Source organism: Myxocyprinus asiaticus, chromosome 16 (assembly GCF_019703515.2).
Source record: "Myxocyprinus asiaticus isolate MX2 ecotype Aquarium Trade chromosome 16, UBuf_Myxa_2, whole genome shotgun sequence".
In the NCBI taxonomy this organism is placed as follows: Eukaryota; Metazoa; Chordata; class Actinopteri; order Cypriniformes; family Catostomidae; genus Myxocyprinus; species Myxocyprinus asiaticus.
In genome coordinates this window covers 46,206,919-46,234,492 of record NC_059359.1, presented here as the reverse complement: position 1 = coordinate 46,234,492, position 27,574 = coordinate 46,206,919, and the positions used below count along the sequence as shown (strand labels likewise).

The 27,574-nt window shown below is 37.8% G+C and overlaps 1 protein-coding gene across 1 annotated transcript in view; it reads left to right on the top strand.

The window, feature by feature from the left end:
* The window catches only part of ascc3 (activating signal cointegrator 1 complex subunit 3), a 295,431-nt gene that overhangs the window by 165,287 nt on the left and 102,570 nt on the right, over positions 1-27,574 (top strand). Inside the window, exon 14 of the mRNA XM_051720604.1 lies at positions 2,842-2,976. Coding sequence (XP_051576564.1) covers positions 2,842-2,976 — 135 coding nt within the window. The remainder of the gene's footprint in view (positions 1-2,841; positions 2,977-27,574) is intronic.

The window sequence follows — 27,574 nt, the reverse complement described above, 5'->3', positions numbered from 1 at the left end:
GTGTTCAGCAGAAGAAAGAAAGTCATACACATCTGGGATTGCATGAGGGTGAGTAAATGATGAGAGAATTTTCATTTTTGGGTCAACTGTCTCTAAGGATGTTCTGTTACAGTTTGGCACATTTTGTCATTATTGTCAACTTCTGTCAACTAAAGTTATGTACCATTTTAGTCAGAGGAAATTGATGAATATGTCATGTTGAAATGTTGACTAAATTGTGAATATTGTTGTCAAAAGACAAAAATTATGACAAATAAAATAAAATAAAAAAACTGAAAAATGTACATTGCCACCAGTAGTTTGAGGGAAAGTTAAATGAGTTTCCCAAGGCTACAGTGTTAAACATCATAAATAATTATTTATTATTTATTTATAATTGTCTATTCTACAGTAGTAGTAGGCATTTAGCAAAAAGTTTGAATTTTTATTTTTCATTTTGCGCTTATAGTTTTGATACCTCACATACGGTCAGACGGTCACATACCGGCTATCGCACAAGTTTAAACATTCCAATGCATTCGAAATGGAAATGGCTGTCGATTGTCATTGTCAGTGAAACGGCGATTAAAGACCTACTTTAGTCGTCTAGAGTTGTTCTCTGTTGTGAATTTGAAAGTGAATTTCATCATTTGGCATATTGTGTGTATTGAATGTAATACAAGTAATTATGTGATGAATTCTGTGTTAACAGTATTTGTAATGTAACATCTCATCCACATCATTAGATTCATATTATCTCTCAGTTGGAAATTGACTCTTCATTCTAGTTTAATCTCTGCAAGATTTCATCTTGTTCTCATATTCCCTCTTTTCCAATTTTCTCCTCATGAGTATTAAAGCAGAATTGTTGCTCTCAGACACAAGTAATTCACTGTGGAACATGAAGTCAGTGCAAGTTAAAGAAGAGGGCAAGATAAAACAATGAAGGAAGAAACAAAATAATGATTACATTTTGATTTTATTAATAAAGTAAAAATCAAGAATTAGCAATAGTATTTTTGTACAAAAAATATGTTGAAAACAAAAAGACACGTGGAGACGTTCTAGGGTTTCTTGTATGGCAAGTTGTAATTTTTACTTAATTATTTTACTTTGCTGTGTTTACATGGATTTCTCCCCTTCCTTAGGCTTCTATGGGAAATGACAGGTCAGACTTGGCCTACTTCAATCTGATTGGCTGGCTTTACGCAATTTCCGGTAGTCATGGTGCACAGTTTCCAGGCTGCTTAAAGTAACTTGAGTATCTTAGCAACCTAGTCTCATAGTATGAACGTTAATATAACAACATTTTTGAAAAGCTGACTTTTACGAACCAAATTCTACGTTTTGTCACAGTTTCCTAGAGGTGCTACAACAACTGTGCGTTTTATTCACTTTCACACATATCACAAGTACAGCAGCTGATTATGACTTTATAAACACTTATTTTTCACACTATTACTCGCACACTGCAATGTTATGATACTGAAACACTTTTACAATGATGTGTCATTTGAAAATCAACACATTTTAATTCTTGTTTTACAGACTCACCTACATTAACATTATTATTCCAATGTGATTAGCTTCCGCGTTAGCTCACCCGATAGAGTGTTGAACTTTGGACTCGGAAGACTAGTGTTTTTGGACACTATCGGTTAGGTTTAGTTTTTGGTTAAAGGTAAGGATGTCTGTTTTGTGACTCGTTTTATTTTACATCACTATTGGTTAGGTGTAGGTTGAAGTTTTAGGTAAGGGAGATATGTTTACTCATTAAAACTTCCGTCTAATATTCACCTAAAGACCCTCGTCTGATTACGACAGCATTTCAGTTGCCTTTGGCACCCCCCACTGGACATTTCACTGGGAAACTGCTGCCAAACGTGTAATTTGGCACGTAATTTAATTTTATGTTGCCACTGTCATGTAATGTTCATGAGATCAGGCTGCATTTTAGGTTTCGTTTGGGATTCCCATTAGGTTATATAATACTTACATTTGTGTTTGGATTATGTAAGTGTTAACAGACCAGTCTTTTAAAAGTTTTTGGAATCAATACTTTCAGTTGAAGGACAGAAAGTACAGTGAGAGAGAATACTTTTTGCCATCTCATAACTGTCTTGTTTTTCTCTTATTGATTGTTTTTGTCTGGGGTATTGACTGGTTTGCAAGGGCAGGCGGAGTATAATAGGAAAATTACTCCCCTCTTTTGTCCTTTGACAGATACAGCACACAGAGAGCTCTGCCCTTCTGCTCATGTGATACAGCTCATTACTTATAAATCTGCTGAAAGGGAACTATCAACATCTGTGTGTTAGTTCACTTGTGCATTTAAACCACATACCTTACTGTTTAAGGGTCCAGTGGGGTCCAAATCGAAAGACTGGTATTAAAAATTCCATTTTAACCTGGAAATAAACCGTTTTAGTGATTTGGGGAAAAAATGTATTTCTTATGATGAGTCTTATTTCTAGGTCACCTATCAAATGTAAGCACATTTTTGACATTGACCATGTTCACTCCTTTGTACATATTTCCTTGTTTCCATCAAAGCACTCAAGATGCTCTTCAGAACAATTCATTATTAAATTAGAAAAATTCAAAATATAAACATTTTGACTGTGTATGTAAAGACTGTCAATGTGAATTTAACAAAGTATTGTTAAGGTTGGATGTTAAAATACACCTACCTTAGTTTAATATTCAGAGTCAACTATAAGGCATTTGCAGGTTGTCTTCCTAAAGAGTGTAAACATGTTGGCTCTTTCAAAGCACTGCTCTGTCTGACATTTCAATTGCTGACCCAACCAATGTTGTGAGTTTGAACACCATTTGTACAAATGTACTTTGAATTTGTTTCAGGTGATGGTGTTTGTACATGCTCGCAACTCCACTGTACGCACCGCCATGAGTCTGATCGAGATGGCCAAGAACCGCGGAGAGATGTCCTTCTTCCAGGTGGACCAGGGTCCAGACTACGGCCAGTGTGAGAAACAGGTCAGAAATTAACCTGGGCTTGGGGGCAAAATGCCACTGAAAGACACAAGAATGGCCTAGATATTTAAAGTGTGTGTGTGTTACATTTCATAAATTAAAAATAACAGATAAAAAATATTATCTATTCAAGAAATAAGGTACGAGAGACTATATTGTGAATATAGTCACGGCTGAAGGGGGTTATTAGGCATGACGCGAAGCAGAGTTTCTATCCACAGATATCCAATGAATGAATGAATGTTACATTTATATAGCGCTTTTCTGACACTACACTCAAAGCGTTTTACACAGTGAACAGGGGACTCTCCTCAACCACCACCAGTGTGCAGCATCCACCAGGATGATACCACCATGATGTTTCTGATTATCGCTGGCAATGTAAAAACTACCAATACGAGTGTTCCAGATGGAGAACAACAACCATTTTAAGTGTTAGTTGGAGTAAAAATTAGTTCAGGCACAACTTGTGGCTGTCATAACAACTCTAAGTAGTTTTTAATATCAATGTAACTTACCTTGGTTCATAGCTTCACATCATCCATCCACTCCTTAAACTTTGAGGAATGAGGCACTGTCAAAAAATGGTCATTGCGACTCTCTGAAATATTGGCACTAATGGAGCCATGTGCTTTTTTGAGAATTTTTACTAATTTAATTTGCTAAACATCACGTGTCATTCCGTTGTCACTTGCTAATGAACACGTTGTGAAAATCAGTCTTGCCTAGCTACCCTGAAAGAGCGAATTTGGAAGGACAGGAGGATGTAAAACGCATCTACGTGAATTTTGAGATGTGCTGTGATATGTACATGCCTGTAGATTCAACAACATCATAGGCCCTATTTTAAGCACACAAGCGTTAAGCTCAGCACAACGCCTTAACTCATAAGTGCAAAGTCAATGGGCATGGCCATGAAGTTTTGGTATTTTCATGCAAGCGTAAGCTAAGTCTAGGTACAAGTGGGTTTGATGAAATTGCGTGGTCAAGGCTAATTGGATGAAGGAACATCTCTGTTCTATTAAATAGTCCATTCCCTGTCAAGCACCAGCGATATAAACAAATCCAGTACATTCATAAGAAGTGTGTAGTGTAAATGGACTGTATGCAATGAATTAGAAGAATAAAAATATGGATTTACATTATTTTGTATGTCCTTGTTAAATGGGACATGTTTCTTTTATACGCATGGAAAATGTGGTTCAGAATATGGAAGTAGGCTCATTAAATTACAGATAATGTAAGTATTATTAACCATTTTCATCTACTGACACACAAATAATGGCTAGTATTAACAGTGATTGTATCGGCACGCGCTTCAATTCTACCGGTCAACATTGATTTTGAAAAATTAAAATAATTTATTGAAACACAAAAAATTAAACCAAAAATATTTGTAAATTCAAATTATACTTCAAAGGAAACGAAAAGTGGTAAAAAAAAAAAAATAAAATCATACCAAATCTAAACATTTCTGCTCTCTCCATCTTTTGGCGGCCCCTTTTGAAGTGGCTTAAAAATCACTTTATGACAACAGGTAGAAAATTACTAGTAGGCTACAAATTAAATCAGGCTAAAAATGGTATACAATAATAATAATACATATAAACATAACAAAAATAATAAAAATAATTGAAAAAATAAACCATCACAAAATGTATCACAAGTATCATAATATTTTGTTTCGACAATAGCGATTGTAGGGACATTATTTAATGTTCTGTACTTTCAGAATTTGGACATGAACTTTACCATCTGTTGGTGAAATCTCCAAACTGCAAATGCAGGAACTGAATTTGGACTTTACGCTGAGTTAAGACGTGGTATTTAAACATCTTAGCACGATGGCATATTTCTCAGGAAAATAGCAAATTGAGCTTTGTGCCTCTTTATTTCATACAATACGCCCTCAGTTTGCGTGCCTACACCCACATTAGCGCAAACACTCCCTCCCATACCCACTTGCACTGGCACGAAAATTACACTTAGAATTAGCGCTCATGAAAATTGGACAAGACGTTGCGCATGCTGTTACAGCAGAGTGCTGCCCTTTGTGCAGAGCCCCGTATCTATTTTATTTTTTCAGAGGTGGATGACTTGGAACATAAGAACACATAAGAATGCATACTGATAAACAGCCACTGTCATTTATGGGTACTACGCAGTGATACACATAGTAGCCCGGTGAAGAATTCATAGCTCTGCTTTATCGTAATTAGAACAAGGCTACATGTCCAATCAGCATCCAGGACTGAAACTATCCATTTTATAATTAATTGTATTCTGTTTTAGGCCTATATTATTATGTAGTATGGGTTTTATGACCCTCTAGAAACCATAGCCAGCAACACGTAAGATACACTATATGGCCAAAAGTTTGTGGACACCCCCTTCTAATTTACAAATTTGGTTACTCCATTAAATCCAGTAAAGAAAAATCTTAATGATTCTTTAAGTAAACATTAAAGAATCTTGAGCTTTGTGTGCTTCCAAATTTGTGGCAACTGTTTGGGGATAGCCCTTTTCTGTTCCAGCATGACAATGCCCCTGTGAACAAAGTGAGGTCCATAAAGAAATGGTTTACTGTGTCTGGTGTGGAAGAAATTGACTGGCCTGCACAAAGCCACTGTAAGTCAGGCCCCTTCGACCAACATCAGTTCCTGACCTCACTGATAGCCTTGTGTCTGAATGAGAGCAAATCCCTGCTGTCATGTTACTACATACAGTATAGTGGAAAGCCTTCCCAAAAGAGTGGAAGCTGTTATTACAGCAAAGGGCGAAATTGATGCCTAAGGTTTTGAAATCAAATGTTCATCAAGCACATATGGTGTCCACAAACTTTTGGCCATATAGTGTATCTGTATGTGGGTAGTTGTCTCATAACATGTCAGTTTACTTTTTTATTTTTTTTATTAACAAGATTTTAGGTTACATTTTTATTTGAAAGTATAAGGGAAAGTGCATATTTTAGGACCTGTAACTGTTTTTTTTTTTTTTTTTTTTTTTTTAAACTTAGAAGTCAGAAGTTTACATACACTTAGGTTGAAGTCATTAAATCTCATTTTTTACCCACTCCACAGATTTAATATTAGCAAACTATAGTTTTGGCAAGTTGTTTAGGACATCTACTTTGTGCATGACATGAGTACTTTTTCCAACAATTGTTTACAGACAGATTGTTTCATTTTTAATTGACTATATCACAATTCTAGTGGGTCAAAAGTTTACATACACTAAGTTAACTGTGCCTTTAAGCAGCTTGGAAAATTCCAGAAAATTATGTCAAGTCTTTAGACAGTTAGCCAATTAGCTTCTGATTGGAGGTGTACTGAATTGGAGGTGTACCTGTGGATGTATTTTAAGTCCTACCTTCAAACTCAGTGCCTCTTTGCTTGACATCATGGGAAAATCAATAGAAATCAGCCAAGACCTCAGAAAAAAAAAACAATTTGTAGACCTCCACAAGTCTGGTTCATCCTTGGGAGCAATTTCCAAACACCTGAAGGTACCACGTTCATCTGTACAAACAATATATGCAATAGCAAGTATAAACACCATGGGACCATGCAGCCATCATACCGCTCAGGAAGGAGACGCATTCAGTCTCCTAGAGAAGAATGTAGTTTAGAGCAAAAAGTGCAAATCAATCCCAGAAAAACAGCAAATGACCTTGTGAAGATGCTGGAGGAAACAGGTTGACAAGTATCTATATCCACAGTAAAACGAGTCCTATAGCAACATAACCTGTAAGGCTGCTCAGCAAGGAAGAAGCCACTGCTCCAAAACTGCCATAAAAAAGCCAGACTACAGTTTGCAAGTGCACATGGGGATAAAGATCTTACTTTTTGGAGAAATGTCCTCCGGTCTGATGAAACAAAAATTGAACTGTTTGGCCATAATGACCATCGTTATGTTTGGAGGAAAAAGGGTGAGTCTTGCAAGCCGAAGAACACCATCCCAACCGTGAAGCATGGGGGTGTCAGCATCATGTTGTGGGGTGCTTTGCTGCAGGAGGGACTGGTGCACTTCACAAAATAGATGGCATCATGAGGAAGGAAAATTATGTGGATATATTGAAGCAACATCAGCCAGGAAGTTAAAGCTCGGTCGCAAATGGGTCTTCCAAATGGACAATGACCCCAAGTATACCTCCAAAGTTGTGGCAAAATGGCTTAAGGACAACAAAGTCAAGGTATTGGAGTGGCCATCACAAAGCCACTTAGTTGTGAGAATCTTGTGGAAGGCTACCCAAAATTTTTGACCCAAATTAAACAATTTAAAGGCAATGTTACCAAATACTAACAAAGTGTATGTAAACTTCTGACCCACTGGGAATGTGATGAAAGAAATAAAAGCTGAAATAAATAATTCTCTGTACTATTATTCTGACATTTCACATTCTGACATTGTTCTAACATTTCACACTTAAAATAAAGTAGTAATCCTAACTGACCTAAGACAGGGAATGTTTTCTACGATTAATTGTCAGGAATTGTGAAAAACTGAGTTTAAATGTATTTGGCTAAGGTGTATGTAAACTTCTGACTTCATCTGTATCTAGTTCATTTTAAATAGTCTGGTGGTGTTTCCAACACTGAGTAAATGCTACATACTCTATGTCTGTCAGTACATATCAAACTGTGTTTTAATCGTGTGCTTTCCAAGCCATTTGTGCTCGTCATTATTAAAAATGGTAAATGTGGTCCGAATTCTGTACAAATGAAGTGCCGTTTCTATAAAAGTTTCACAATCTTTCTGGACACTCTCTGTCTCGGTCCTTGAATAAATTAAATAATATATTCAGCGTTCTCTTTCCTGAGTTTTGTACCCATCGTACTGAACCTATGTTGCACCTCAGGACAAAGAATTTGAGAGTGGGTCTCTCCAGCCAGGCTCAGACGCAGCCAAACAAAGTGCCGTTATTTATGAGCGGTTATTCACAAGCTATGCAGGGGCAAAAAGTGAGAGAAATTGAGGTCAGTCACCTGTGCTACCTGAGGCGCTTTCTGAGAGAATAGTAAACACAGCCAGGAGACGTACCTGCGAGGGCCAAACTGGTGCGGAGGCTTTGAAATGAAACCTGAAGGCGAAGCTGCACTAAACTTCAGCTTGCTGCCCTATTAGATGGAGTGGGCGTGCAATTAGAGTTCCTGCAGAGTCTGACATTCAAACAGTGCTTGAGTATGCAGTACAGCTGCTGCCATGCTTCAAGATTCTCAGAGACACACTAGATGAAACCAGAACCAATTCATGTGCAGTGTTTTCAGAGGATTCGTGGTGGTGGAGACCACTGCACTTTAATACTTGCAGAACACCTTTAGGATAAATTGGAACATGAGTCAGGCCCACATCAGTGCCTGACCTCACTGATGATCGTGTGTTTGAATAGAAGCAAATCCCAACACTTAGCGGAAAGCTGAACCAGAAGAGTTGAAGCTGTAAAAGAAGCAAAGGGATGGATAAATGCCCATGCTTTTGAAATTACATGTTCAACTCTACACAAGAGCCTCAGTGAGGTCAGATACTGATGTTTGGTGATGGGGCCAAGCTCGCTGTATTAATTCGTCTTAAAGGTGTTCAGTGGTGTTCAGGTCTGGGCTTTGTGCAGGCCAGTCATGTTCTTCCACACCAGACTCAGTAAATAATTTTTATTTGGACCTTGCATTGTGTAAAGGTGCATTGTCATACTGGAACAGAAAAGGGTCTTTCCTAAACTGTTACAACAAAGTTGAAAGTGCACAGTTCTCCAGTATGTCACTGAATGGTGTAGCATGGTTTTTACTAGAATTACTGCTATAGCTAAACCTGATAATTATAAGGTGGTATACTTTTTACCAGACAGTGCATATCCAAAGGGGCTGGCATGTCCACTTCTAATGTTAGTCAAGGTTTCTTTCTTCAAAAACAGTCAATTTAAAAAAAATTTTACTCTCTCTGACCCTTACAATGGCCTTACAATAGACACTAATCAGAGTAGAGAGCATATTGAATTTAATGTGAAGGAAAACAAGGCTGTGAGGGATATAAATACAGTGCATTCAATAGGTTGTACTTTGTGTGTAAATTACTGTAGGTCGTCGGAACTTTGAAAGTGCATAATTTCCCAAAAAATTTCAGTGCACAAAAACATGGATTGTAAAAATTAAACATCAGAAGGACCGTGCAATTGTTCAACTTATCCTTTAAAGCCTATTTTTTATTCAAGTTAAAGAAAAGTTAAACTCAATCGACATTGATTCCCACAAACATATTTTTCGACTCATCCCTCGTTTATTAAATAAGCAAAAATAGCAGTTACAGCAAGTTGCTTACAATGGAAGTGAATGGGGCCAGTCCATTAACATTAAAATAAATCAAAAATATAGCCACAAACATTATATGTGTTAACATGATTTTAGTGAGATAAAATGGCTTATTAACCATATCAGTGTAAAGTTATATCCAATATTTTGTTGACATGAAAATTCAATGCCGTTAACCCTTCAACACCCTGTCTACACTGGACCCGTCCGTTGACATGATGCAACAGCTTGAGGCTGTCTACACTAAAAGCGTTGAAGTGAAATTCTAAATGATGCGCAGACAGCATGGGCCAGTCAGCTGTGAGCTCGAGAAATAAAGTGGCTGGAGAAGCCCTGCAGCACGTCAGCAACCGAATACATTGAAGCAAAAAAAAAATTGTGAAGTAAATTTAGCAGAAAAAAATTATGTGTGGACTTGAAAATATTAGGTAAATTCTACATTTATTAAACATGCTCTAGCTCATAAATATTATTTATTATTGTTTGTTATCTTTATAATGCATTATAGAAAACCTGGTTATATTTATTTGCTAATTTGAGTCAACTTCACTGGTATATAAAATAAGTAAATTTTACTTAACGTTTCAAAGCTGGCATTCCCCAGCATGCACCAGGCTTGAATAATTAATAAGCTTGCATACTGGCCTGGTTGCTAGGGAGGGTAGAGTCACATGGAGTAACCTCCTCGTGGTCGCTATGATGTGGTTCGCTCTCGGTGGGGCGCGTGGTGAGTTGAGCGTGGATGCTATCTCCGTGGCAACACGCTCAACAAGCCACGTGATAAGATGCACGGGTTGGCGGTCTCAGATGCAGAAGCAACTGAGATTCCTCCTCTGCCACCCGGATTGAGGCGAATCACTACGCCACCACGAGGATTTAGAGCACATGGGGAATTGGGCATTCCAAATTAGGGAGAAAAAAAAAATTAAATTACCCATTATTAAATTTTTATGATCAAAAAATTGTCTGTTGATTGTTACCGTCATTGTGTTTTGTGCACCAAGTTTTGAGGTCTATGTGCGTAGCTCTGGATCTTGGACATTAAAGCCATTAAAGCAAGGTGATGTTGTCTAATACACTACATAGCATGTATTAAGCTTCCCTGTGGAAGGTTTGTGTGTGCCATGTGGTACATGAATAAGTATGTTAAAAATGCATTGAAATGCTAGAACACTTTTAAAAGCATGGCTTAATTCAGTGCTACATTGCTTAAGTAAAATGTACAAACAAAGAGTGAGTAAAGTTTACTTGAAACAGAGTATTGCCAAGTAAACTTAACTTAAGAATATCTAATTAAAGCCACCAATAATTGTGTGTAGACTTTACTTGAAAATATAATCTGTTAAATTTACTAGCAATTTGTGTGCAAATTGTTTCCTAGTTTTTTTTTTTTGTTTGTTTGTTTGTTTGTTTTTTTAAGTAAACCCCACTTTTCTTTTTTTCATGTTTACTGTTGGTGCTAACAGACATTTCTAGTGTAGGCAGCATCATTGATAAGAATGGGAAAGATATGCTTTTGATACTATGCAACGCGCCACTCACGTCCGATGGAGACAGAGTTTAAATGATTTGATCACACTAAAATCGTGTAGAACAGAGATTTTATCACACTGAAACAATGTTAACATTATAATGTTTAGGTCTTGTTGCTATCCTTTGGAAACAGTGTGTATTTTAATGTTTATGGACTGGCTCCATTTCCATTTTATTTTATAATAAATTAGAGTCAATCTTTTCTGTGGTAAAAACAAATGCTGACGATTGAGTTTAACTTGTATTGAACCCGGAATATTCCTTAAAATATGGCGTCTATACTGACAAATGTCCAAGCAGGACGTTCTTTGCTACTGCACCTTTAAAGTCAACATTGACCCTAATACACATTCCTGGTCTGAATGTCACCAAGCCCTTTTATTTTTCAATCTGTCCTTCCAACCACCATCTAATCATTTCCCAGTGGATAAAATCACGTCCAACTCTACATTTTATTCTCATTAAACATAATTTTTCAATTGGAGATATTACATTATATGTCACATTATGGAAGTAAAATGAGTTGCGAATGCTGTTACATCTCGACTTTATGACCTTTTGTATGTAATCGACTTTTGTTAGGATTTGATAACCTCTGTATTCTAGTGTAGGTCATGCTGCACTCCATCAGGCCGGGACAAGCTGCTGCGTAGGGTGATATGTAAATGTGGACAGTCATATTTTATTGAGCTTATGGTTGTGACATCATAATCGTAATCAAGATACCATTCTTTCTCTGCCGTTTGGTATGATGTTATTTTGCTCTATCAGTATTGGTGATGTTCACACAGATTCAGTAATCAGGTCTGCTTTGAGGAAGTCAGAGGTGCAGAAGGTTGAGGTTTGACAGGGCACAGGGGGTTTATGGCCAGTACCACCTGTCTGCTGTTGAGTGTTTAGGCTTTATTAGTTGAAGAGGAGTGTGAGGCCGATCAGACGAGACCTGCTGTAGAATGGACCAATCCTGACCTTAGAAGATCAATAAACAGCTGGACTGCTGCAGTGCTAGGGCACTTCCTCTTGTTAACACTGCATACTGGCAGCACAAGACAGGCAAGAGATCTGGTTCTTTGAGGCTGGAGGGTTCGAGATCTTGGATTCACACAGGTCTTGGATCCAAGATAGACTGGTGGAGTTTTTATGCATGAAATTTGTCTGAACAGCTCAAGCTGCTGTGGTTAACCATCTGCTAGGGGTGGGCGGTATGACCAAAATCGAACATCGCAGTACGAGTACGTTTATATCACGGTTATGGTATATATCCCCATTTAGCCCTGCCATCTCTTAAAGACTTAAGGAGGTTGTTTCTTGTGTGTGTGTGTGTGTGTGTGTGTGTGTGTGTGTGTGTGTGTGTGTGTGTGTGTGTGTGTGTGTGTGTGTTATAGATGAGTTGAGGGATATGTGAACACACAGAAGTGGAGGTGTTGATCTCTGGAGACTGCTGCCACACTATAACTCCATATTTAAATCTCCCTGCAGAAGGTGGAGTGATGCATTAGTAACCTTTCTGCGGTTCCCACGGGCTTGGCCAAGACAGATGTGTCTCTAATCTACACCCCATTTATGTGAAGCAGATATAAATACATCAGACTATAGCACTTGCCTCCTCAAAGCCACAGTATAGAGAGAACGAGGCAATGCTTTGTGGTATAAATACTGTAAATTCAACCTTGGTGCAATGAAAACATTTGTGTGTGATACTGTGTGCTACTTATGTGTATAAATGTGAAGTGATGAGTAGTGTTGGGAAATGTTTACTTTTAAAAGGCATAGTTCAGCCAAAAATTAAAATTCATGCCATCCCAGATGTGTATGACTTTCTTCTGCTGAACACAAATTAAGTTATTAGTTTCGAAGAATATTTCAGCTCTGTAGGTACTCACAATGCAAGTGCATGTTGACCTAAATTTTAAAGTTCCAAAAAGCAATCCAGAAATTAATCCATAAGACTCCAGTGGTTAAATCTTCAGAAGCAATATATAATATATTATTATTATTATTATTAATTAAGTTTTAATTTATAACCTTTTACCTTGAACTGCTAGCTAATTAATTAAAGCTCCTCATTTGAAAAATAGGTGTTATTTAAAAACTTGGAATCTGGATTTGACAATCTGTCCAACTCTTAACTGCTGCTGTTTAAGCTTTGGCAGATGTAACATGAACCAGAAATGTGCCTATTTTACAGATGTATGCTAATTTAAATGAGAAATAAATGACACACTTAAATAATTAAAGATAAAAATAAATAAATGAATAAACTTGCATAAATTGTATGGTACCCATGGAAATCCTGATGAATCACTAACAGAAAGAGAATACAAACTTCTAACAGATGTAATGCGTTAATCCAAAATGACACGATAAATTAAAAGGATATAACGAACATTAAACAACAAAACACAATACAAACCCTAATCTCTGTATACATGGTGTAATATTTATGCTAGCGGCCAGACTGTGAGTGCAACGGTGGTGTGTGTGTGTGTGTTTTGTATGTGCTTACATTGTGCTCATGCGTGTCTCATTCACAGACGCTTGCTACAGAGCTCATCTGTGACAGTTCCACTGTATAACTTATGAAATGTGAACAGTGGGCTTCAATCATGACACTTTCATTAATATATGAGTAAATCTGGAATAATTTGCGTGTAAAATTTACCTTCCTAAAAACTTTCGCTTCGTACTCCCCCAGATTTTTTTTTTTTTTTTAAACGTGTACAGTTGATTAAAACACAGTTTGACATGTACTGACAGACATAGAGTATGTAGCATTTACTCAGTGTCAGAAACACCACCAGACTATTTAAAATGAACTAGATACAGTTGAAGTCAGAAGTTTACATACACCTTAGCCAAATACATTTCAACTTAGTTTTTCACAATTCCTAACATTTAATCATAGAAAACGTTTCCTGTCTTAGGTCAGTTAGGATCACTACTATATTTTAAGAATGTGAAATGTCAGAATAGTACAGAGAATGATTTATTTCAGCTTTTATTTCTTTCATCACGTTCCCAGTGCGTCAGAAGTTTATATACACTTTGTTAATATTTGGTAGCATCGCCTTTAAATTGTTTAACTTGGGTCAAATGTTTTGGGTAGCCTTTCACAAGTTTCTCACAATAAGTTGCTGGAATTTTGGCCCATTCCTCCAGACAGAACTGATGTAACTGAGTCAGGTTTGTAGGCCTCCTTGCTCGCACACGCTTTTTCAGTTCTGCCCACAAATTTTTATATCGGATTGAGGTCAGGCTTTGTGATGGCCACTCCAATACCTTGACTTTGTTGTCCTTAAGCCATTTTGCCATTACTTTGGAGGTATGCTTGGGGTCATTGTCCATTTGGAAGACTGATTTGTGACCAAGCTTTAACTTCCTGGCTGATATCTTGAGATGTTGCTTCAGTATATCCACATATATTTCCTTCCTCATGATGCCATCTATTTTGTGAAGTGCACCAGTCCCTCCTTCAGCAAAGCACCCCACAACATGATGCTGCCACCCCCATGATTCACGGTTGGGATAGTGTTCTTCAGCTTGCAAGCCTCATCCTTTTTCCTCCAAACATAATGATGGTCATTATGGCAGTTAAATTTTATATAACAGTTACATTTTGTTTCATCAGACCAGAGGACATTTCTCCAAAAAGTAAGATCTTTGTCCCCATGTGCAGTTGCAAACTGTAGTCTGGCTTTTTTATGGTGGTTTTGGAGCAGTGGCTTTTTCCTTGCTGAGCAGCTTTTCAGGTTATGTTGATATAGGACTCTTTTTACTGTGGATATAGATACTTGTCTACCGGTTTCCTCCAGCATCTTCACAAGGTCCTTTGCTATTGTTCTGGGATTGATTTGCACTTTTTTTCATGAAACTACGTTCATCTCTAGGAGACAGAATGTGTTTCCTTCCTGAGCGGTATGATGGCTGCGTGGTCCCATGGTGTTTATACTTGCATACTATTGTTTGTACAGATGGACATGGTACCTTCAGGTGTTTGGAAATTGCTCCCAAGGATGAACCAGTCTCGTGGAGCTCCACAATTATTTTTATTTATTTTTTCGGAGGTCTTGGCTGATTTCTTTTGATTTTCCCATGAAGTCATGTTGGAAAAATTACTATCTTAAACGACTTGCAAAAACTATAGTTTGCTAATATGAAATCTGTGGAGTGGTTACAAAATTAGTTTTAATGACTTCAACCTAAGTGTGTGTAAACTTCTGACTTCAACTGTATGTTAGTGAATTCCAAACATTCGTTAATAGGGGGCGTGTGCATGTTCATTCACAATTATCATAATCCATGCCCATGAAAATGCCATAAGGAAGGCACCAGACTCGCTAGTAAATGCTGTTAACATCTATGCAGAACTGAATGTAGTGCATTCACATTGTAAAATTTTGATTTAGCAAACACAACGGTGTCTCAAAGAAAGTGAGGACTTAAAGTAAATTGCATGTTTTTGCTGTCATCGGAGGCTCTTTTTTGAATCAAACAGTTCAAGAGGTCAATAAAAATGGTTTGACATGAGTGTAAAAAATGTTCAGTTCACGCTGGAGGAGAATGTCCACCACAATTAACCTTCTCTGGTTCAGTTCGCAGCACATCGCCAGCGTGAATCATCTTGGGTAAATCTTGATGGTAACAGTGATATACTTGCAACTGGAAGAATCTTTCGAGAAATTAATAGAATGCCAGAAGAAGATCTTTGACCAAAACGCTGTAAGATATTACCGATTTGCAAGATATACAACAATGTGCGGGCATTTACAATTTTTCCCTGTTGTATTGTGTACACACCTGCCTGCGATTTGTTTGTTTATGAATTTAACAGTATTAACATTGACCATACATTGTCAGCTGAATGTGATTTAGCGATGCCTATTAAATTATGAAACCTAAATTATGGAGCTCATATAAAAAATAAATAAATAAAAACTGTCCAACCAGTCACGTAAGAGGGCATTCATTTTTTCGAGAAAAATCAAGCATTTCTGCTGAAAAAATGATAAGCAGCACAGGGAAAAAATTATACTTTGAAAAAATGTATTCAAACAGTAAAGAAAACGTCTCTAAATAAGAATATGCTATGATTTAAAAAGAAAACAAAGCTTTTTATGCTTTTTCTTTTTTTTTCCCCACTAATTTATTTTTTATGGTTAATATTTGTTTTTCATTACTTATTTAATTTTACTTAGCAAAACCTAGTCATGACAGTTTGCCTGAAAGAAGAACACATTTGGATGTCTTATGCACGATTTACACGTGGTTGGGAGCAGGTGTAAATTTAGTTTGTATTAATTAACATTTTGAAAATACGAAAACTTTCATGAATCCGACAGTTTACATCAGAACGGCTTGATGCACGATTTACACAAAAAAAAATTCTGCTCATGTTTCATGAATGAGGACCAGTAATCATAATGGGAATAGGTAACATCGAACAGATCTAATAGTCATGAATCATAATGTTAGAAAAGTCTCAGCTCCTAAAATAGCACATTTGTTTCATTCACAAACTAGTGTTTTTAGCCATCTCGGTTCACTCTGTGAGAATTATATCAAGATCTATGCACCATGTTACATTGTGTTTAGGCTTGTTTTGATTGTGATGCAGTAAGTAACAAAACACTATTTTCCATATTCTGTTTGTTTCATGAAGTAAGAAGCAAAAATGACTCTAGCCAGGCTTCCTAATCAACCAATTGGGCCGGATGCTAGGGTGGGTAGAATCACGTGGGTTACCTTCCTTGTGGTCGCTATAAGGTGGTTCTCACTGTCTGTGGGGCATGTGGTGAGTTGTGTGTGGATGCCGTGGTGAATAGTGTGAGCTTCCATGCTCGCTACGTCTCTGCGCTAACGCCCTTGGCAAGACATGTGATCAGATGCACGGGCTGACTGTCTCAGAAGCGGAGGCGAATTCCTCCACCATGAGAAATTAGAGTGCAGTGGGAATTGAGCATGCAAATTGGTGAGAAAAGGGAATAAAAAATAAAAAATAAAAACATACATGTTTTTGCGTTTTCATTTATTGCTTTATAAAACATATGGTAAACAGAAAATGGAAATTGACATGTTGTTACTTACAGAAGATGATCCAGAGTCCATGCCTGAAGTAGAGAAGCCGCAGGCAGTCAGAGATTCTAAATAAACCAAAACAAATTATCTGCAAAAATATTGGTGGCAATTCCACTATCGGCACGATAAAAATATTTTTATTTTCCCAGTTATCAGCCAATAATATATTGGCTACCGATATATCGTGCATGTAAAATTACTTCTACCACAACTGTATTCACAACAGTTACACAAGTAACACTACTGTAATCACAACTATCACACAGGTAACACAAGTGTATCACTCGTTACACAAGTAACACTAATGTAACCACAGCTATTACACAGGTAACACAAGTGTATCAAGTTACACAAGACTACTGTAACCACAACTTTCACACAGGTAACACAAGTGTATCACAACAGTTACACAAGTAACACTACTGTAACCACATCTATCACACAGGTAACACAAGTGTATCACAACAGTTACACAAGTAACACTACTGTAACCACAACTTTCACACAGGTAACACAGGTGTATCACAAGTTACACAAGTAACACTACTGTAACCACAACTTTCACACAGGTAACACAAGTGTATCACAAATTACACAAGTAACACTACTGTAACCACAACTATCACATGTACACAAGTGTATCACAACAGTTACACAAGTAAAACTACTGTAACCACAACTATCACACAGGTAGCACACGTGTATCAAGTTACACAAGTAACACTACTGTAACCACAACTATCACACAGGTAGCACAAGTGTATCACAACAGTTACACAAGTAACACTACTGTAATCACAACTATCACACAGGTAGCACAAGTGTATCACAACAGTTACACAAGTAACACTACTGTAACCACATCTATCACACAGGTAGCACAAGTGTATCACAACAGTTACACAAGTAACACTACTGTAACCACAACTATCACACAGGTAGCACAAGTGTATCAAGTTACACAAGTAACACAACTGTAACCACAACTATCACACATGTAACACAATTGTATCAAGTTACACAAGTAACACTACTGTAACCACGACTTTCACACAGGTAACACAAGTGTATCACAACAGTTACACAAGTAACACTACTGTAACCACATCTATCACACAGGTAACACAAGTGTATCACAACAGTTACACAAGTAACACTACTGTAACCACAACTTTCACACAGGTAACACAGGTGTATCACAAGTTACACAAGTAACACTACTGTAACCACAGCTATTACACAGGTAACACAAGTGTATCACAAATTACACAAGTAACACTACTGTAACCACAACTATCACATGTAACACAAGTGTATCACAACAGTTACACAAGTAACACTACTGTAACCACAACTATCACACAGGTAGCACAAGTGTATCAAGTTACACAAGTAACACTACTGTAACCACAACTATCACACAGGTAACACAAGTGTATCACAACAGTTACACAAGTAACACTACTGTAATCACAACTATCACACAGGTAGCACAAGTGTATCACAACAGTTACACAAGTAACACTACTGTAACCACATCTATCACACAGGTAGCACAAGTGTATCACAACAGTTACACAAGTAACACTACTGTAACCACATCTATCACACAGGTAGCACAAGTGTATCAAAACAGTTACACAAGTAACACTACTGTAACCACAACTATCACACAGGTAGCACAAGTGTATCAAGTTACACAAGTAACACTACTGTAACCACAACTATCACACATGTAACACGATTGTATCAAGTTACACAAGTAACACTACTGTAACCACAACTATCACACAGGTAGCACAAGTGTATCAAGTTACACAAGTAACACTACTGTAACCACAACTATCACACAGGTAACACAAGTGTATCACAACAGTTACACAAGTAACACTACTGAAACCACAACTTTCACACAGGTAACACAAGTGTATCACAACAGTTACACAAGTAACACTACTGTAACCACAACTTTCACACAGATAGCACAAGTGTATCAAGTTACACAAGTAACACTACTGTAACCACAACTATCACACAGATAGCACAAGTGTATCACAACAGTTACACAAGTAACACTACTGTAACCACATCTATCACACAGGTAACACAAGTGTATCACAACAGTTACACAAGTAACACTACTGAAACCACAACTTTCACACAGGTAACACAAGTGTATCACAACAGTTACACAAGTAACACTACTGAAACCACAACTTTCACACAGGTAACACAAGTGTATCACAACAGTTACACAAGTAACACTACTGTAACCACATCTATCACACAGGTAACACAAGTGTATCACAACAGTTACACAAGTAACACTACTGTAACCACAACTATCACACAGGTAACACAAGTGTATCACAACAGTTACACAAGTAACACTACTGTAACCACAACTATCACACAGGTAACACAAGTGTATCACAACAGTTACACAAGTAACACTACTGTAACCACATCTATCACACAGGTAACACAAGTGTATCACAACAGTTACACAAGTAACACTACTGTAACCACAACTATCACACAGGTAACACAAGTGTATCACACAGGTAACACAAGTGTATCACAACAGTTACACAAGTAACACTACTGTAACCACAACTTTCACACAGATAGCACAAGTGTATCAAGTTACACAAGTAACACTACTGTAACCACAACTATCACACAGGTAACACAACTGTATCACAACAGTTACACAAGTAACACTACTGTAACCACAACTATCACACAGGTAGCACAAGTGTATCACAACAGTTACACAAGTAACACTACTGTAACCACAATTACACAAGTAAAATAACTGTAACCACAACAGTTACAAAATAACATAACTGTAACCACAACAGTTACGAAAGTAACACAACTGTTCCCAGAAAAGTAACATTCAAAAAGTAATCTGATTATATAAAGTGCATTATAACACATTATACAAGTAACATAACATTAAACAACACATCCTGTGTGATCATGTTTAAAAATAAATTTATATTGATAGATTAAAAGACAGAAAAGCTGATGACGTGCATCTGTAGAAGTTTACCTGCGAGTACCATTTGTTTTTTTCCTCTTTTTTTTTCTTTTTTTTTTTTTTTTTGGTTGATATGTTGTAGATTGTCGCTCTTCAGGAGCAAAGAGCCCAAGTCTGATAGTTCAGATAAGGGTATTGGAGTTTAAGTGTGTTTGTGAGGATTAAAGTGAGTTAACGTGTTCTATAAGATCGCTATATCTCTGCTTAAACCTTCACCACACAAACATCCTCACACCTTACCACTCGCCCACTGATAATACACAGCTTATTTACTCATGAAAATCACCTTCATTAATATTTATGTTCTTTTAATCCCACATATGAATATGGAGGGGGTAGCAGATCACCTGTAAGGTCAGTAGTGTAAAGTGGGATTGTTTATAGCCCATTAAAGTGCTTGATGTGTGTTTGTAGAGGCTGTCAATCAGGCTCAGATATCTTAATGCATTTCTCTCTGATAAGAGCCTCTATAAGCACTTCATTCGGCCTGCGACTCCAAGCGCTTACTGCTAAAGAGCACAAATCTCCAAATGAGTGTGTGTTTGCGGGTGTGTGTGACAACTGGTTAAGTATGTATATGGTTTGTTAATATCAGTCAGAGGGCTGTTCTGATAATGAACAAAAACACTTAGTCTGCAAAAATACTCTGATTAAATTATTATTAGCAAAATGGAAATCATTTTCTAAAATGTTCTTGGGGTTCCCCCAGTCATGGAAAACAGGAACTCTCGGGGGATTTTTTAAGTTATGGAAGTGAATTTCAATGAATATATATATCATTTCAATATTTTATTTATTTATTTTTTTGTATATTTTATTCAGGCTCAACAATAAAATAATCTACCAGAATTAGCTCTTTCTGAATGCTATCTCTTTAACATAATTTTTCTAAATCCTTATCCAGTAATCATGAATGACATGATAAGTCATAGAAATTCGTTGGTTAAATGTAGTGGGAACTCTGTAGTCAGTGCAGAAATGTATATTGCAGCAGTAAAGTACTATCGATACATCCTTACACAGATCACACGTCACACTAATTGGCTTCCACCTACAACAGATGTGATGGTTTTTATTAGCTCAGTATAAAAGCTAATTTAATTAGTGTCATTAGTATGTTAGTATGTTTTATATTGATATTTGATGGTGAATATTGTTCTTGTTTGTGTGTGGATTGTAAAGTTCCGTGTTCTTGTGCTGAAGTTTTTAAATGATAGATGGGCAGATGCAGAAGTCCAGTGTTCAGGGTGATCTGTGTGAAGGACTCGATCTATTAATGATGGATAGAGATCCTATCAGATGCCCTTTCAGTATTCATATCCCATTCATCAGTAGTGTGACATTACAGTATTAGGGCGACTGTACCTGACTGTATATGAGGTGTTTCTCAACTATTATGATGCTTTTGTAGCCAGCAGTATAGCATACCAATAGTATAGAAAAGTATACAAACATAACCAGCTACATCAGAGACGTCAGTATTTACAGTTTAAAACTAACAGAGTGTCATTACTGTTTCATAGTACTTGATAGAGCTATTCAGCTTGTAGTCCACAAACCCGGAAGTCTAATTCGCCATGGGTTCTCTCAGGATTTTCCAATGGGTTTTTATAATGGGGTTTTTGAACTTATGAGTAAAATAAGGTCTGTGGTAAACACGTGGATGTTTTGTTCTACAACATACATTACACACAGTTATACCTCAAACGTTAATTTTAAAGCCGTATTGAATTGTATACTTTTTTTAAAAACACGGTGGCTTCAAAATTCACGTTTGAGGTATGAAAATGTGTCATTTATGTTGTAGAACAAAATTCGCCTACAAATTGACGTCATGGCTGTAAGGTTGCGGCCTTGTTTTGATAGGGTCACAATCAGCAGGGGAAAATCAATGCATACAGTATGTTGGCACAGATTCATGTCACTTGAGAGAAGCTAGCCAATTTATACAGATGCCATCATGGACAGGATATGTGGCATGCCCTAATCCTCAAAATGTAAAACCTTGAACAAATCTATGCAAGGTTAGAGAAAATACGAGCAAGACTACTTAAAGAGATCAAAAGAAAGGCATTTTCTCAGCTCAGCGTTTAAAACATGACCGGTCTCTTGCTTCAAACATCACGTGGCCTGTGTCAGCTCTGTCATGCCCCAAGACAAAACTCGTTCATACTAGAGCCCCTCTGTTATGCTCATGCAGCCCACCACACTGCCCTCTCTCTCTGCATCAGTACTGTACACACACTCTGTCTCAATGGTGGATGAAAGGAGACACCTAGTGCTCACAGGTGGTACTGCAAACAGACTCAGTCTATGTCACACACTAGAGATTCAGGCACTACATGTCAGTCCTCAAGAAACAGTTCACCCAAAAATGAAAATTCTGGGATTATTTATTCCCCCTCACATGGTTTCAAACCCATATGCTGTTAGCTGTTTCTGGGCAACACAAAAGAAGAATTAGTAGAATAGTTGTGCTGCTGATGTGTGTGCTGATGAATAAAGCTGTCTCAGCCCATTAAGACTAGAAGCGACCGGAACGTCAGGAGTTGAGAAGGATTTGTTGTTTTTCGGAAAAAGCAACATCAGGTATGACAGCAGGCCTTCTCTCACTGACGGGAGAGAGTTTCTCTTTTGGGACATGTCTACAGGATTTTGCTAATTAATTTCTATTGTTTATCTTCTCTGTCATTATTGTGTGCTGAAAAGCTTTATTGCCTCATCTACAAAACTAAGACCACCAAGCAGTGACCAAGTCTCTGTGTAGGCATGTGGAAGTAAAGCTCTTCTTTCCAAAACCGCTTTGATTTGATTTTCAATCATTTAGGTTTTACCTTAGAAATCACATTTTTCAGTTGTTGTGACTGGTAAAGCAGACATCGAAACTGAGATAAATTGTTCCTTTTCTTTCCTCTTTCCTTTTCCATATCTCTTCCTTTCCCTCCTTTTCCCCCCTCATCCTCCTGTCCCTTCCGTATTGCTTGTCTTTTTCCTCTACCCATTCTTTTTTCTTTCTTTTCCTTTTCCCTGTTTGTTTTCCATTTCCTTTTCCCTACCCTTTCCCCCTTTTCCTAATCCTTTCCTTTTTTGTTTACTTCCCTGTCTTTTTTCCTTTCCTCTTTCTTTCCACTCTCTTTTTTTCCTATGTCCTCTTCCTTCTCAATTTCCTTTTATGTTCCCTTTCCCATTTCATTTTTTCCCATTACCTTTTCCCTTCCCTTTTCTTCATCTTTTGTCAGTTTCCTTTTTTCTTTTGCTTTTCCTCTTCCCCTTTCATTCCTCCCCTTTCTTTTTCTTGTTTTTTTTTCTTTCCCCCTTTCTTATATTTTTCTTTTTCTTTACTTTTCCTTTCATTTCCTTTTCCTTTTAACTTGTTTCAATTTCCTTTCCCCTTCCTTTCCCCTTTTCCTTCCCAGTTTCCTTTTCTTTCTTTTTCCTTTCCCCTTCTTTTTCTTTCTTTTTGCTCATTCTCTTTCTTTCTCTTTCCTTTTTTCATTTCCTTTTCCACGTTTAATTTTTCATTTCCTTTTTCCTTCCCTTTCCCTCTTTTATTTTCCTCATCCTTTCCTTTGTTTACTTTCCTGTCTTTTTCTCTTCTTTTCCTCTTTTCTTTCCACTTTTTTTCTATTTCCTCTTATCAATTTCCTTTTACTTCTTTTCCCTTTTCCATTTCATTTTCCCTTTCCCCCTCTCTTTTTCTTCATCTGTTTTCAGTTTCCTTTTACTTTCCTTTGCTTTTCATTTTCCCCTTTCATTCCTCCCTTTTTATTTCCAATTCATTTTGTTCTTTCATTTCCTTTCCCTGTTTTATTTTTCCATTTCCTTTTCCCTTCCCTTTCCCCTTTTCTTTTCCTCATCCTTTCCTTTTTGTTTACTTTCCTGTCTTTTTTCCTTTCCTTTTTTCTTTCCACTTTCCTTTTTTCTATGTCCTCTTCCTTCTCAATTTCCTTTTATGTTTTTTTCTTATCCTTTTATTTTTCTTTACTTTTCCCTTTTACTTTCATTTCAATTCCCTTTTAACTTTTTTCAATTTCCTTTCCCCTTCCCATCCCCCCTTTCCTTTTCCTCTCCCTTTCCAGTTTCCTTTGATTTTTCTTTTCCCCTTTTCTTTTTTCTCATTCTCTTTCTTTTCCTTTTTCTCGTCCTTTCGTCTGCTTTCATTTTCCTTCCCTTTCTCGCCGAATGTTTCCATTTCATTTAGCCATTTTGTTATTTTCCGTCCTGTGCTCCATTTGCTTTTCCTCATCCTTGCCGGTTTCTTTTACATTTACTTTGCTTTTCCTTTTCCCTTCCCCTTCCATTTTCTTTTACCTTTTTTCTTTGCTCCTTTTCCTTTCCTTTCCTTTCCTTTATTGTAAATTAAACCTAATTCTGGATTAGTGAGAAACTAGTAATCAAGTGCTGAGTAAGCAAGTGACAGATCTCTGAGATTGCTTTGTCAATCTAGTTGGGGCCATTTCCCATAAATGAAATGTGTAGTTAAATAAGCATTTTTGAATACTGAGAGGCAGCAAAGGTTAAAAATGCACTTTGGGAAAGTTATAAAAATAACAAAGTGTCAAAAGCAAAGAGAGAGAGAGACAAAATGACAGACATTTGAGTGTCAAAACTAATGCACAGTTAATGTCTCTGTCAAATCAAATTTATGAAGACTCGTAATGTCTTTGAGCCACAAATGAGCTTGTGTTCTTTCATTTAGCAGAATTAATGGCATTGCTCATGAACACTGTGTTTCTCAAGGTCCTGGGTGTTATTTGAGAAACAGGTTGTTGCGTTTGCGATGGCTGCAGGCTGCTCGCACCCACATCTCGACAAGTTTCAGTACCCGGGGTGCGTGCTCTGTCTCCGTGCGGTATGGCTACTGTCTGCTTGTGTTAAGGCAGAGTAATGGCTAATCAGCGCTGTCTGCCATGGCCGGCAGAAGGCAGCCACGGCTTCTGCTTAGTGCACGGGGAAATAATCTCTCTTCAGTGGCCCTTAATCAGGCCTGATCACAGAGCCGATATGCTGCCATCTCAAATCCAACCTCTGAACGCGAGCGGCTGCCCTGGCCTCACTTTAACTTACACTCGCCGAGCAGCACGTTAATACAGTGTGACACCTCAAAGCAAACCTTAGCGTTTCAATTAAAGTCTCTGATGGCCTCGCTGTGCCCTGGAGAATGTATGCTGCTCCTCTACATCTTAAACATGCTCTCACATGCGTTTTTGTGCTTTTCTTTAGTTTACCTTCTTATTTATTGTGAATATTTACTGATTTTTCAGCATGATGAATTTTCAGCTGCCAGTGAATGCAGGGAATGTGTGGTATAGAAGCTGAAGCACAATGGCTTTACATGCTGGTCATGTTGCAGTTGATGTGAACAAACCACATTGAGCGAAAATAAAGACATACATGTTTCTAACTTTCTCTTTTTGCACCAAGGAAAAACATCCCTGCTAAAAAACAAAAAACAGCTTAAACCAGCTTAAGGTGGTTTGCTGGTCTCTCAGTCTGGACAAGTCTTGTCTGGTTTGCTGGATTAAAAGGGTTTTGAGCCCTTTTCAGCTGGTCAAATCGAGACCATCTGACTGAAATGCTAAACTAGCTGAACACCAACTTGGACATCTTAAACCAACTAAGACTAGCAAATTATTTTAGGCCGTTTTAATGTCTTTATGGTCATACTTTTTAGTTCACAGTGTTCATGTTAATGTGTATTTTAATGGTTGGTTACTGAGTAATACTAACAAGGGTAAGGGTAAAACTTTATTAATCCCACAGGGTAATCCTATAACGTTCAGGAGTACACCTAGGTGGTCTTAATTCACAACTGAAGGTGCTTCAATATAACTCATGGCATGCAGGTGTTGAGAGGCATTGTTCATGATACTGAGATGCTTCTGTAACATCCGCTTCATAGACACCACCATCAAAGAATCCAGTTCCATTCAGAGGACTGAGCCAGCTTTTCTAATGAGCTTATTAAGTCTATTGGCATCGGCTTCCTTTACCTGTCTGCCCCAGCACACATCAGTGTAGAAGATGATACTATCAACCTCTGAGTGATAGAACATTAGCAACATGGGTCTGCAGAAATTAAATGGTCTGAGTCTCCTAAAGAAAAGTACAGGTGGCTCTCACCTTTCCTGTACACAGCCTCTATGTTTTTAGTCCAGTCTATTTCTTTGTTTCTTTTTTCAGTCCAGTTTATTATTAATGTAGACACCCAAGTACTTGTACTCCTCAACAATGTCCCCCACCTTTCCCCTGATACTCACTGCACTTGGGAAGGTTCTCTGCCTCCTGAAATCAACAACGGCTCCTTAGTCTTTGTGATATTTAGTTTGAGGTAATTCAGCTCACACCACTCCGCAAAACTGTCCAACACACTCCTGTACTCATCCTCCTGTACCCTACTAATACAACCCACAATAGCAGAGTCATCTGAAAACTAAAGTCTGAGGTGTAAAGAATCAACAGGAAAGTAGAAAGGACTGTCCCCTTTGGTGCCCCTGTGCTACTCACCACGGTGTCACACATGGTTCTGCAGCCTCGCATAATGTGGCCGACCAGTAAGATATTTGGTAATCCAAGCCACCATTGGAGCTTCCACCTGCATACCCAGGAGTGTATTGCTGAGTAAGTAAGGTCGTAGGGTGTTAAAAGCACAGGAGGATTTGAAAAACATGACTTTCACAGGGTTTCCTGCCACAGACCCTGTTCAGCAAAAAAGTAAAGGTGTCTTCAACTCCAATACATGCCTGATAGGCGAACTGCAGAGGGTCCAGTGATGGCGCAGCTAAGGAACGTAGGTGCATACACAGCTTTGCAAGTGACTTTGACATTCAAAGTCAACGCCACTGGTCTATAGTCACTAGGAGTGGTTGTTGTGGTTTCTTGGGAACTGGAACCAGGCATGATGTCTTCCAAAGAACAGGTACCATCCACAGGTGCAAACTTAGGTTGAAGATGAGTTGAAAAACCCCACACATCTGAGTTGCATATCCCTGAGCACATCAGTCCATCAGGTCCCACAGCCTTACCTGGACACAGTTCTCTTCTTACCTCCTATGCAGTAATTTTTGACTCCGCAGAGTTGGTAAAGAGCCGTGATGTAGAAAGTGGGGAACGGGGAGAGTGTTTAGGTGGAGGTGGATGTGGATGTGCAAAAGCCCTTGGAGATATCAAGGAGACATAGTGAAGAACTGGGAGGTTGGCAGTTTGGGAGAACTGGGCTTTGAAGGGGAGTCACAGGAGAAACTGGGTGGAGATTGGACACAATTCATCTTGTCAAACCTGTTAAAAAAAAACAAAAAAAAAAACGTATACAGGTTCCCCTCTATTATATGGTCAGCTTTTTTTCCATGGCCTGTGATGGTTCTCATACCACTCCACACCTCCCTGATGTCCCTTTGATGGAATTTCTGCTCCAGTTTCCTTCTGTAGCACTCCTTGTCTTCAATGAACTTTACTTTCAGTTCTTTCTGCACTTTCTTCACCTCCTCATCACCACTCTTAAAGGCTTCCTTTTTTTGTTCAATACTGCCTTGATGTCCCTAGTCCCCCACGGTTTATTGTTGGGAAAGAGCACACAGTCTTCACTGGGGCTACATTTTCTACACAGAAAATAATGTATTCAGTAACAAAGTCTGTATGTGCATAT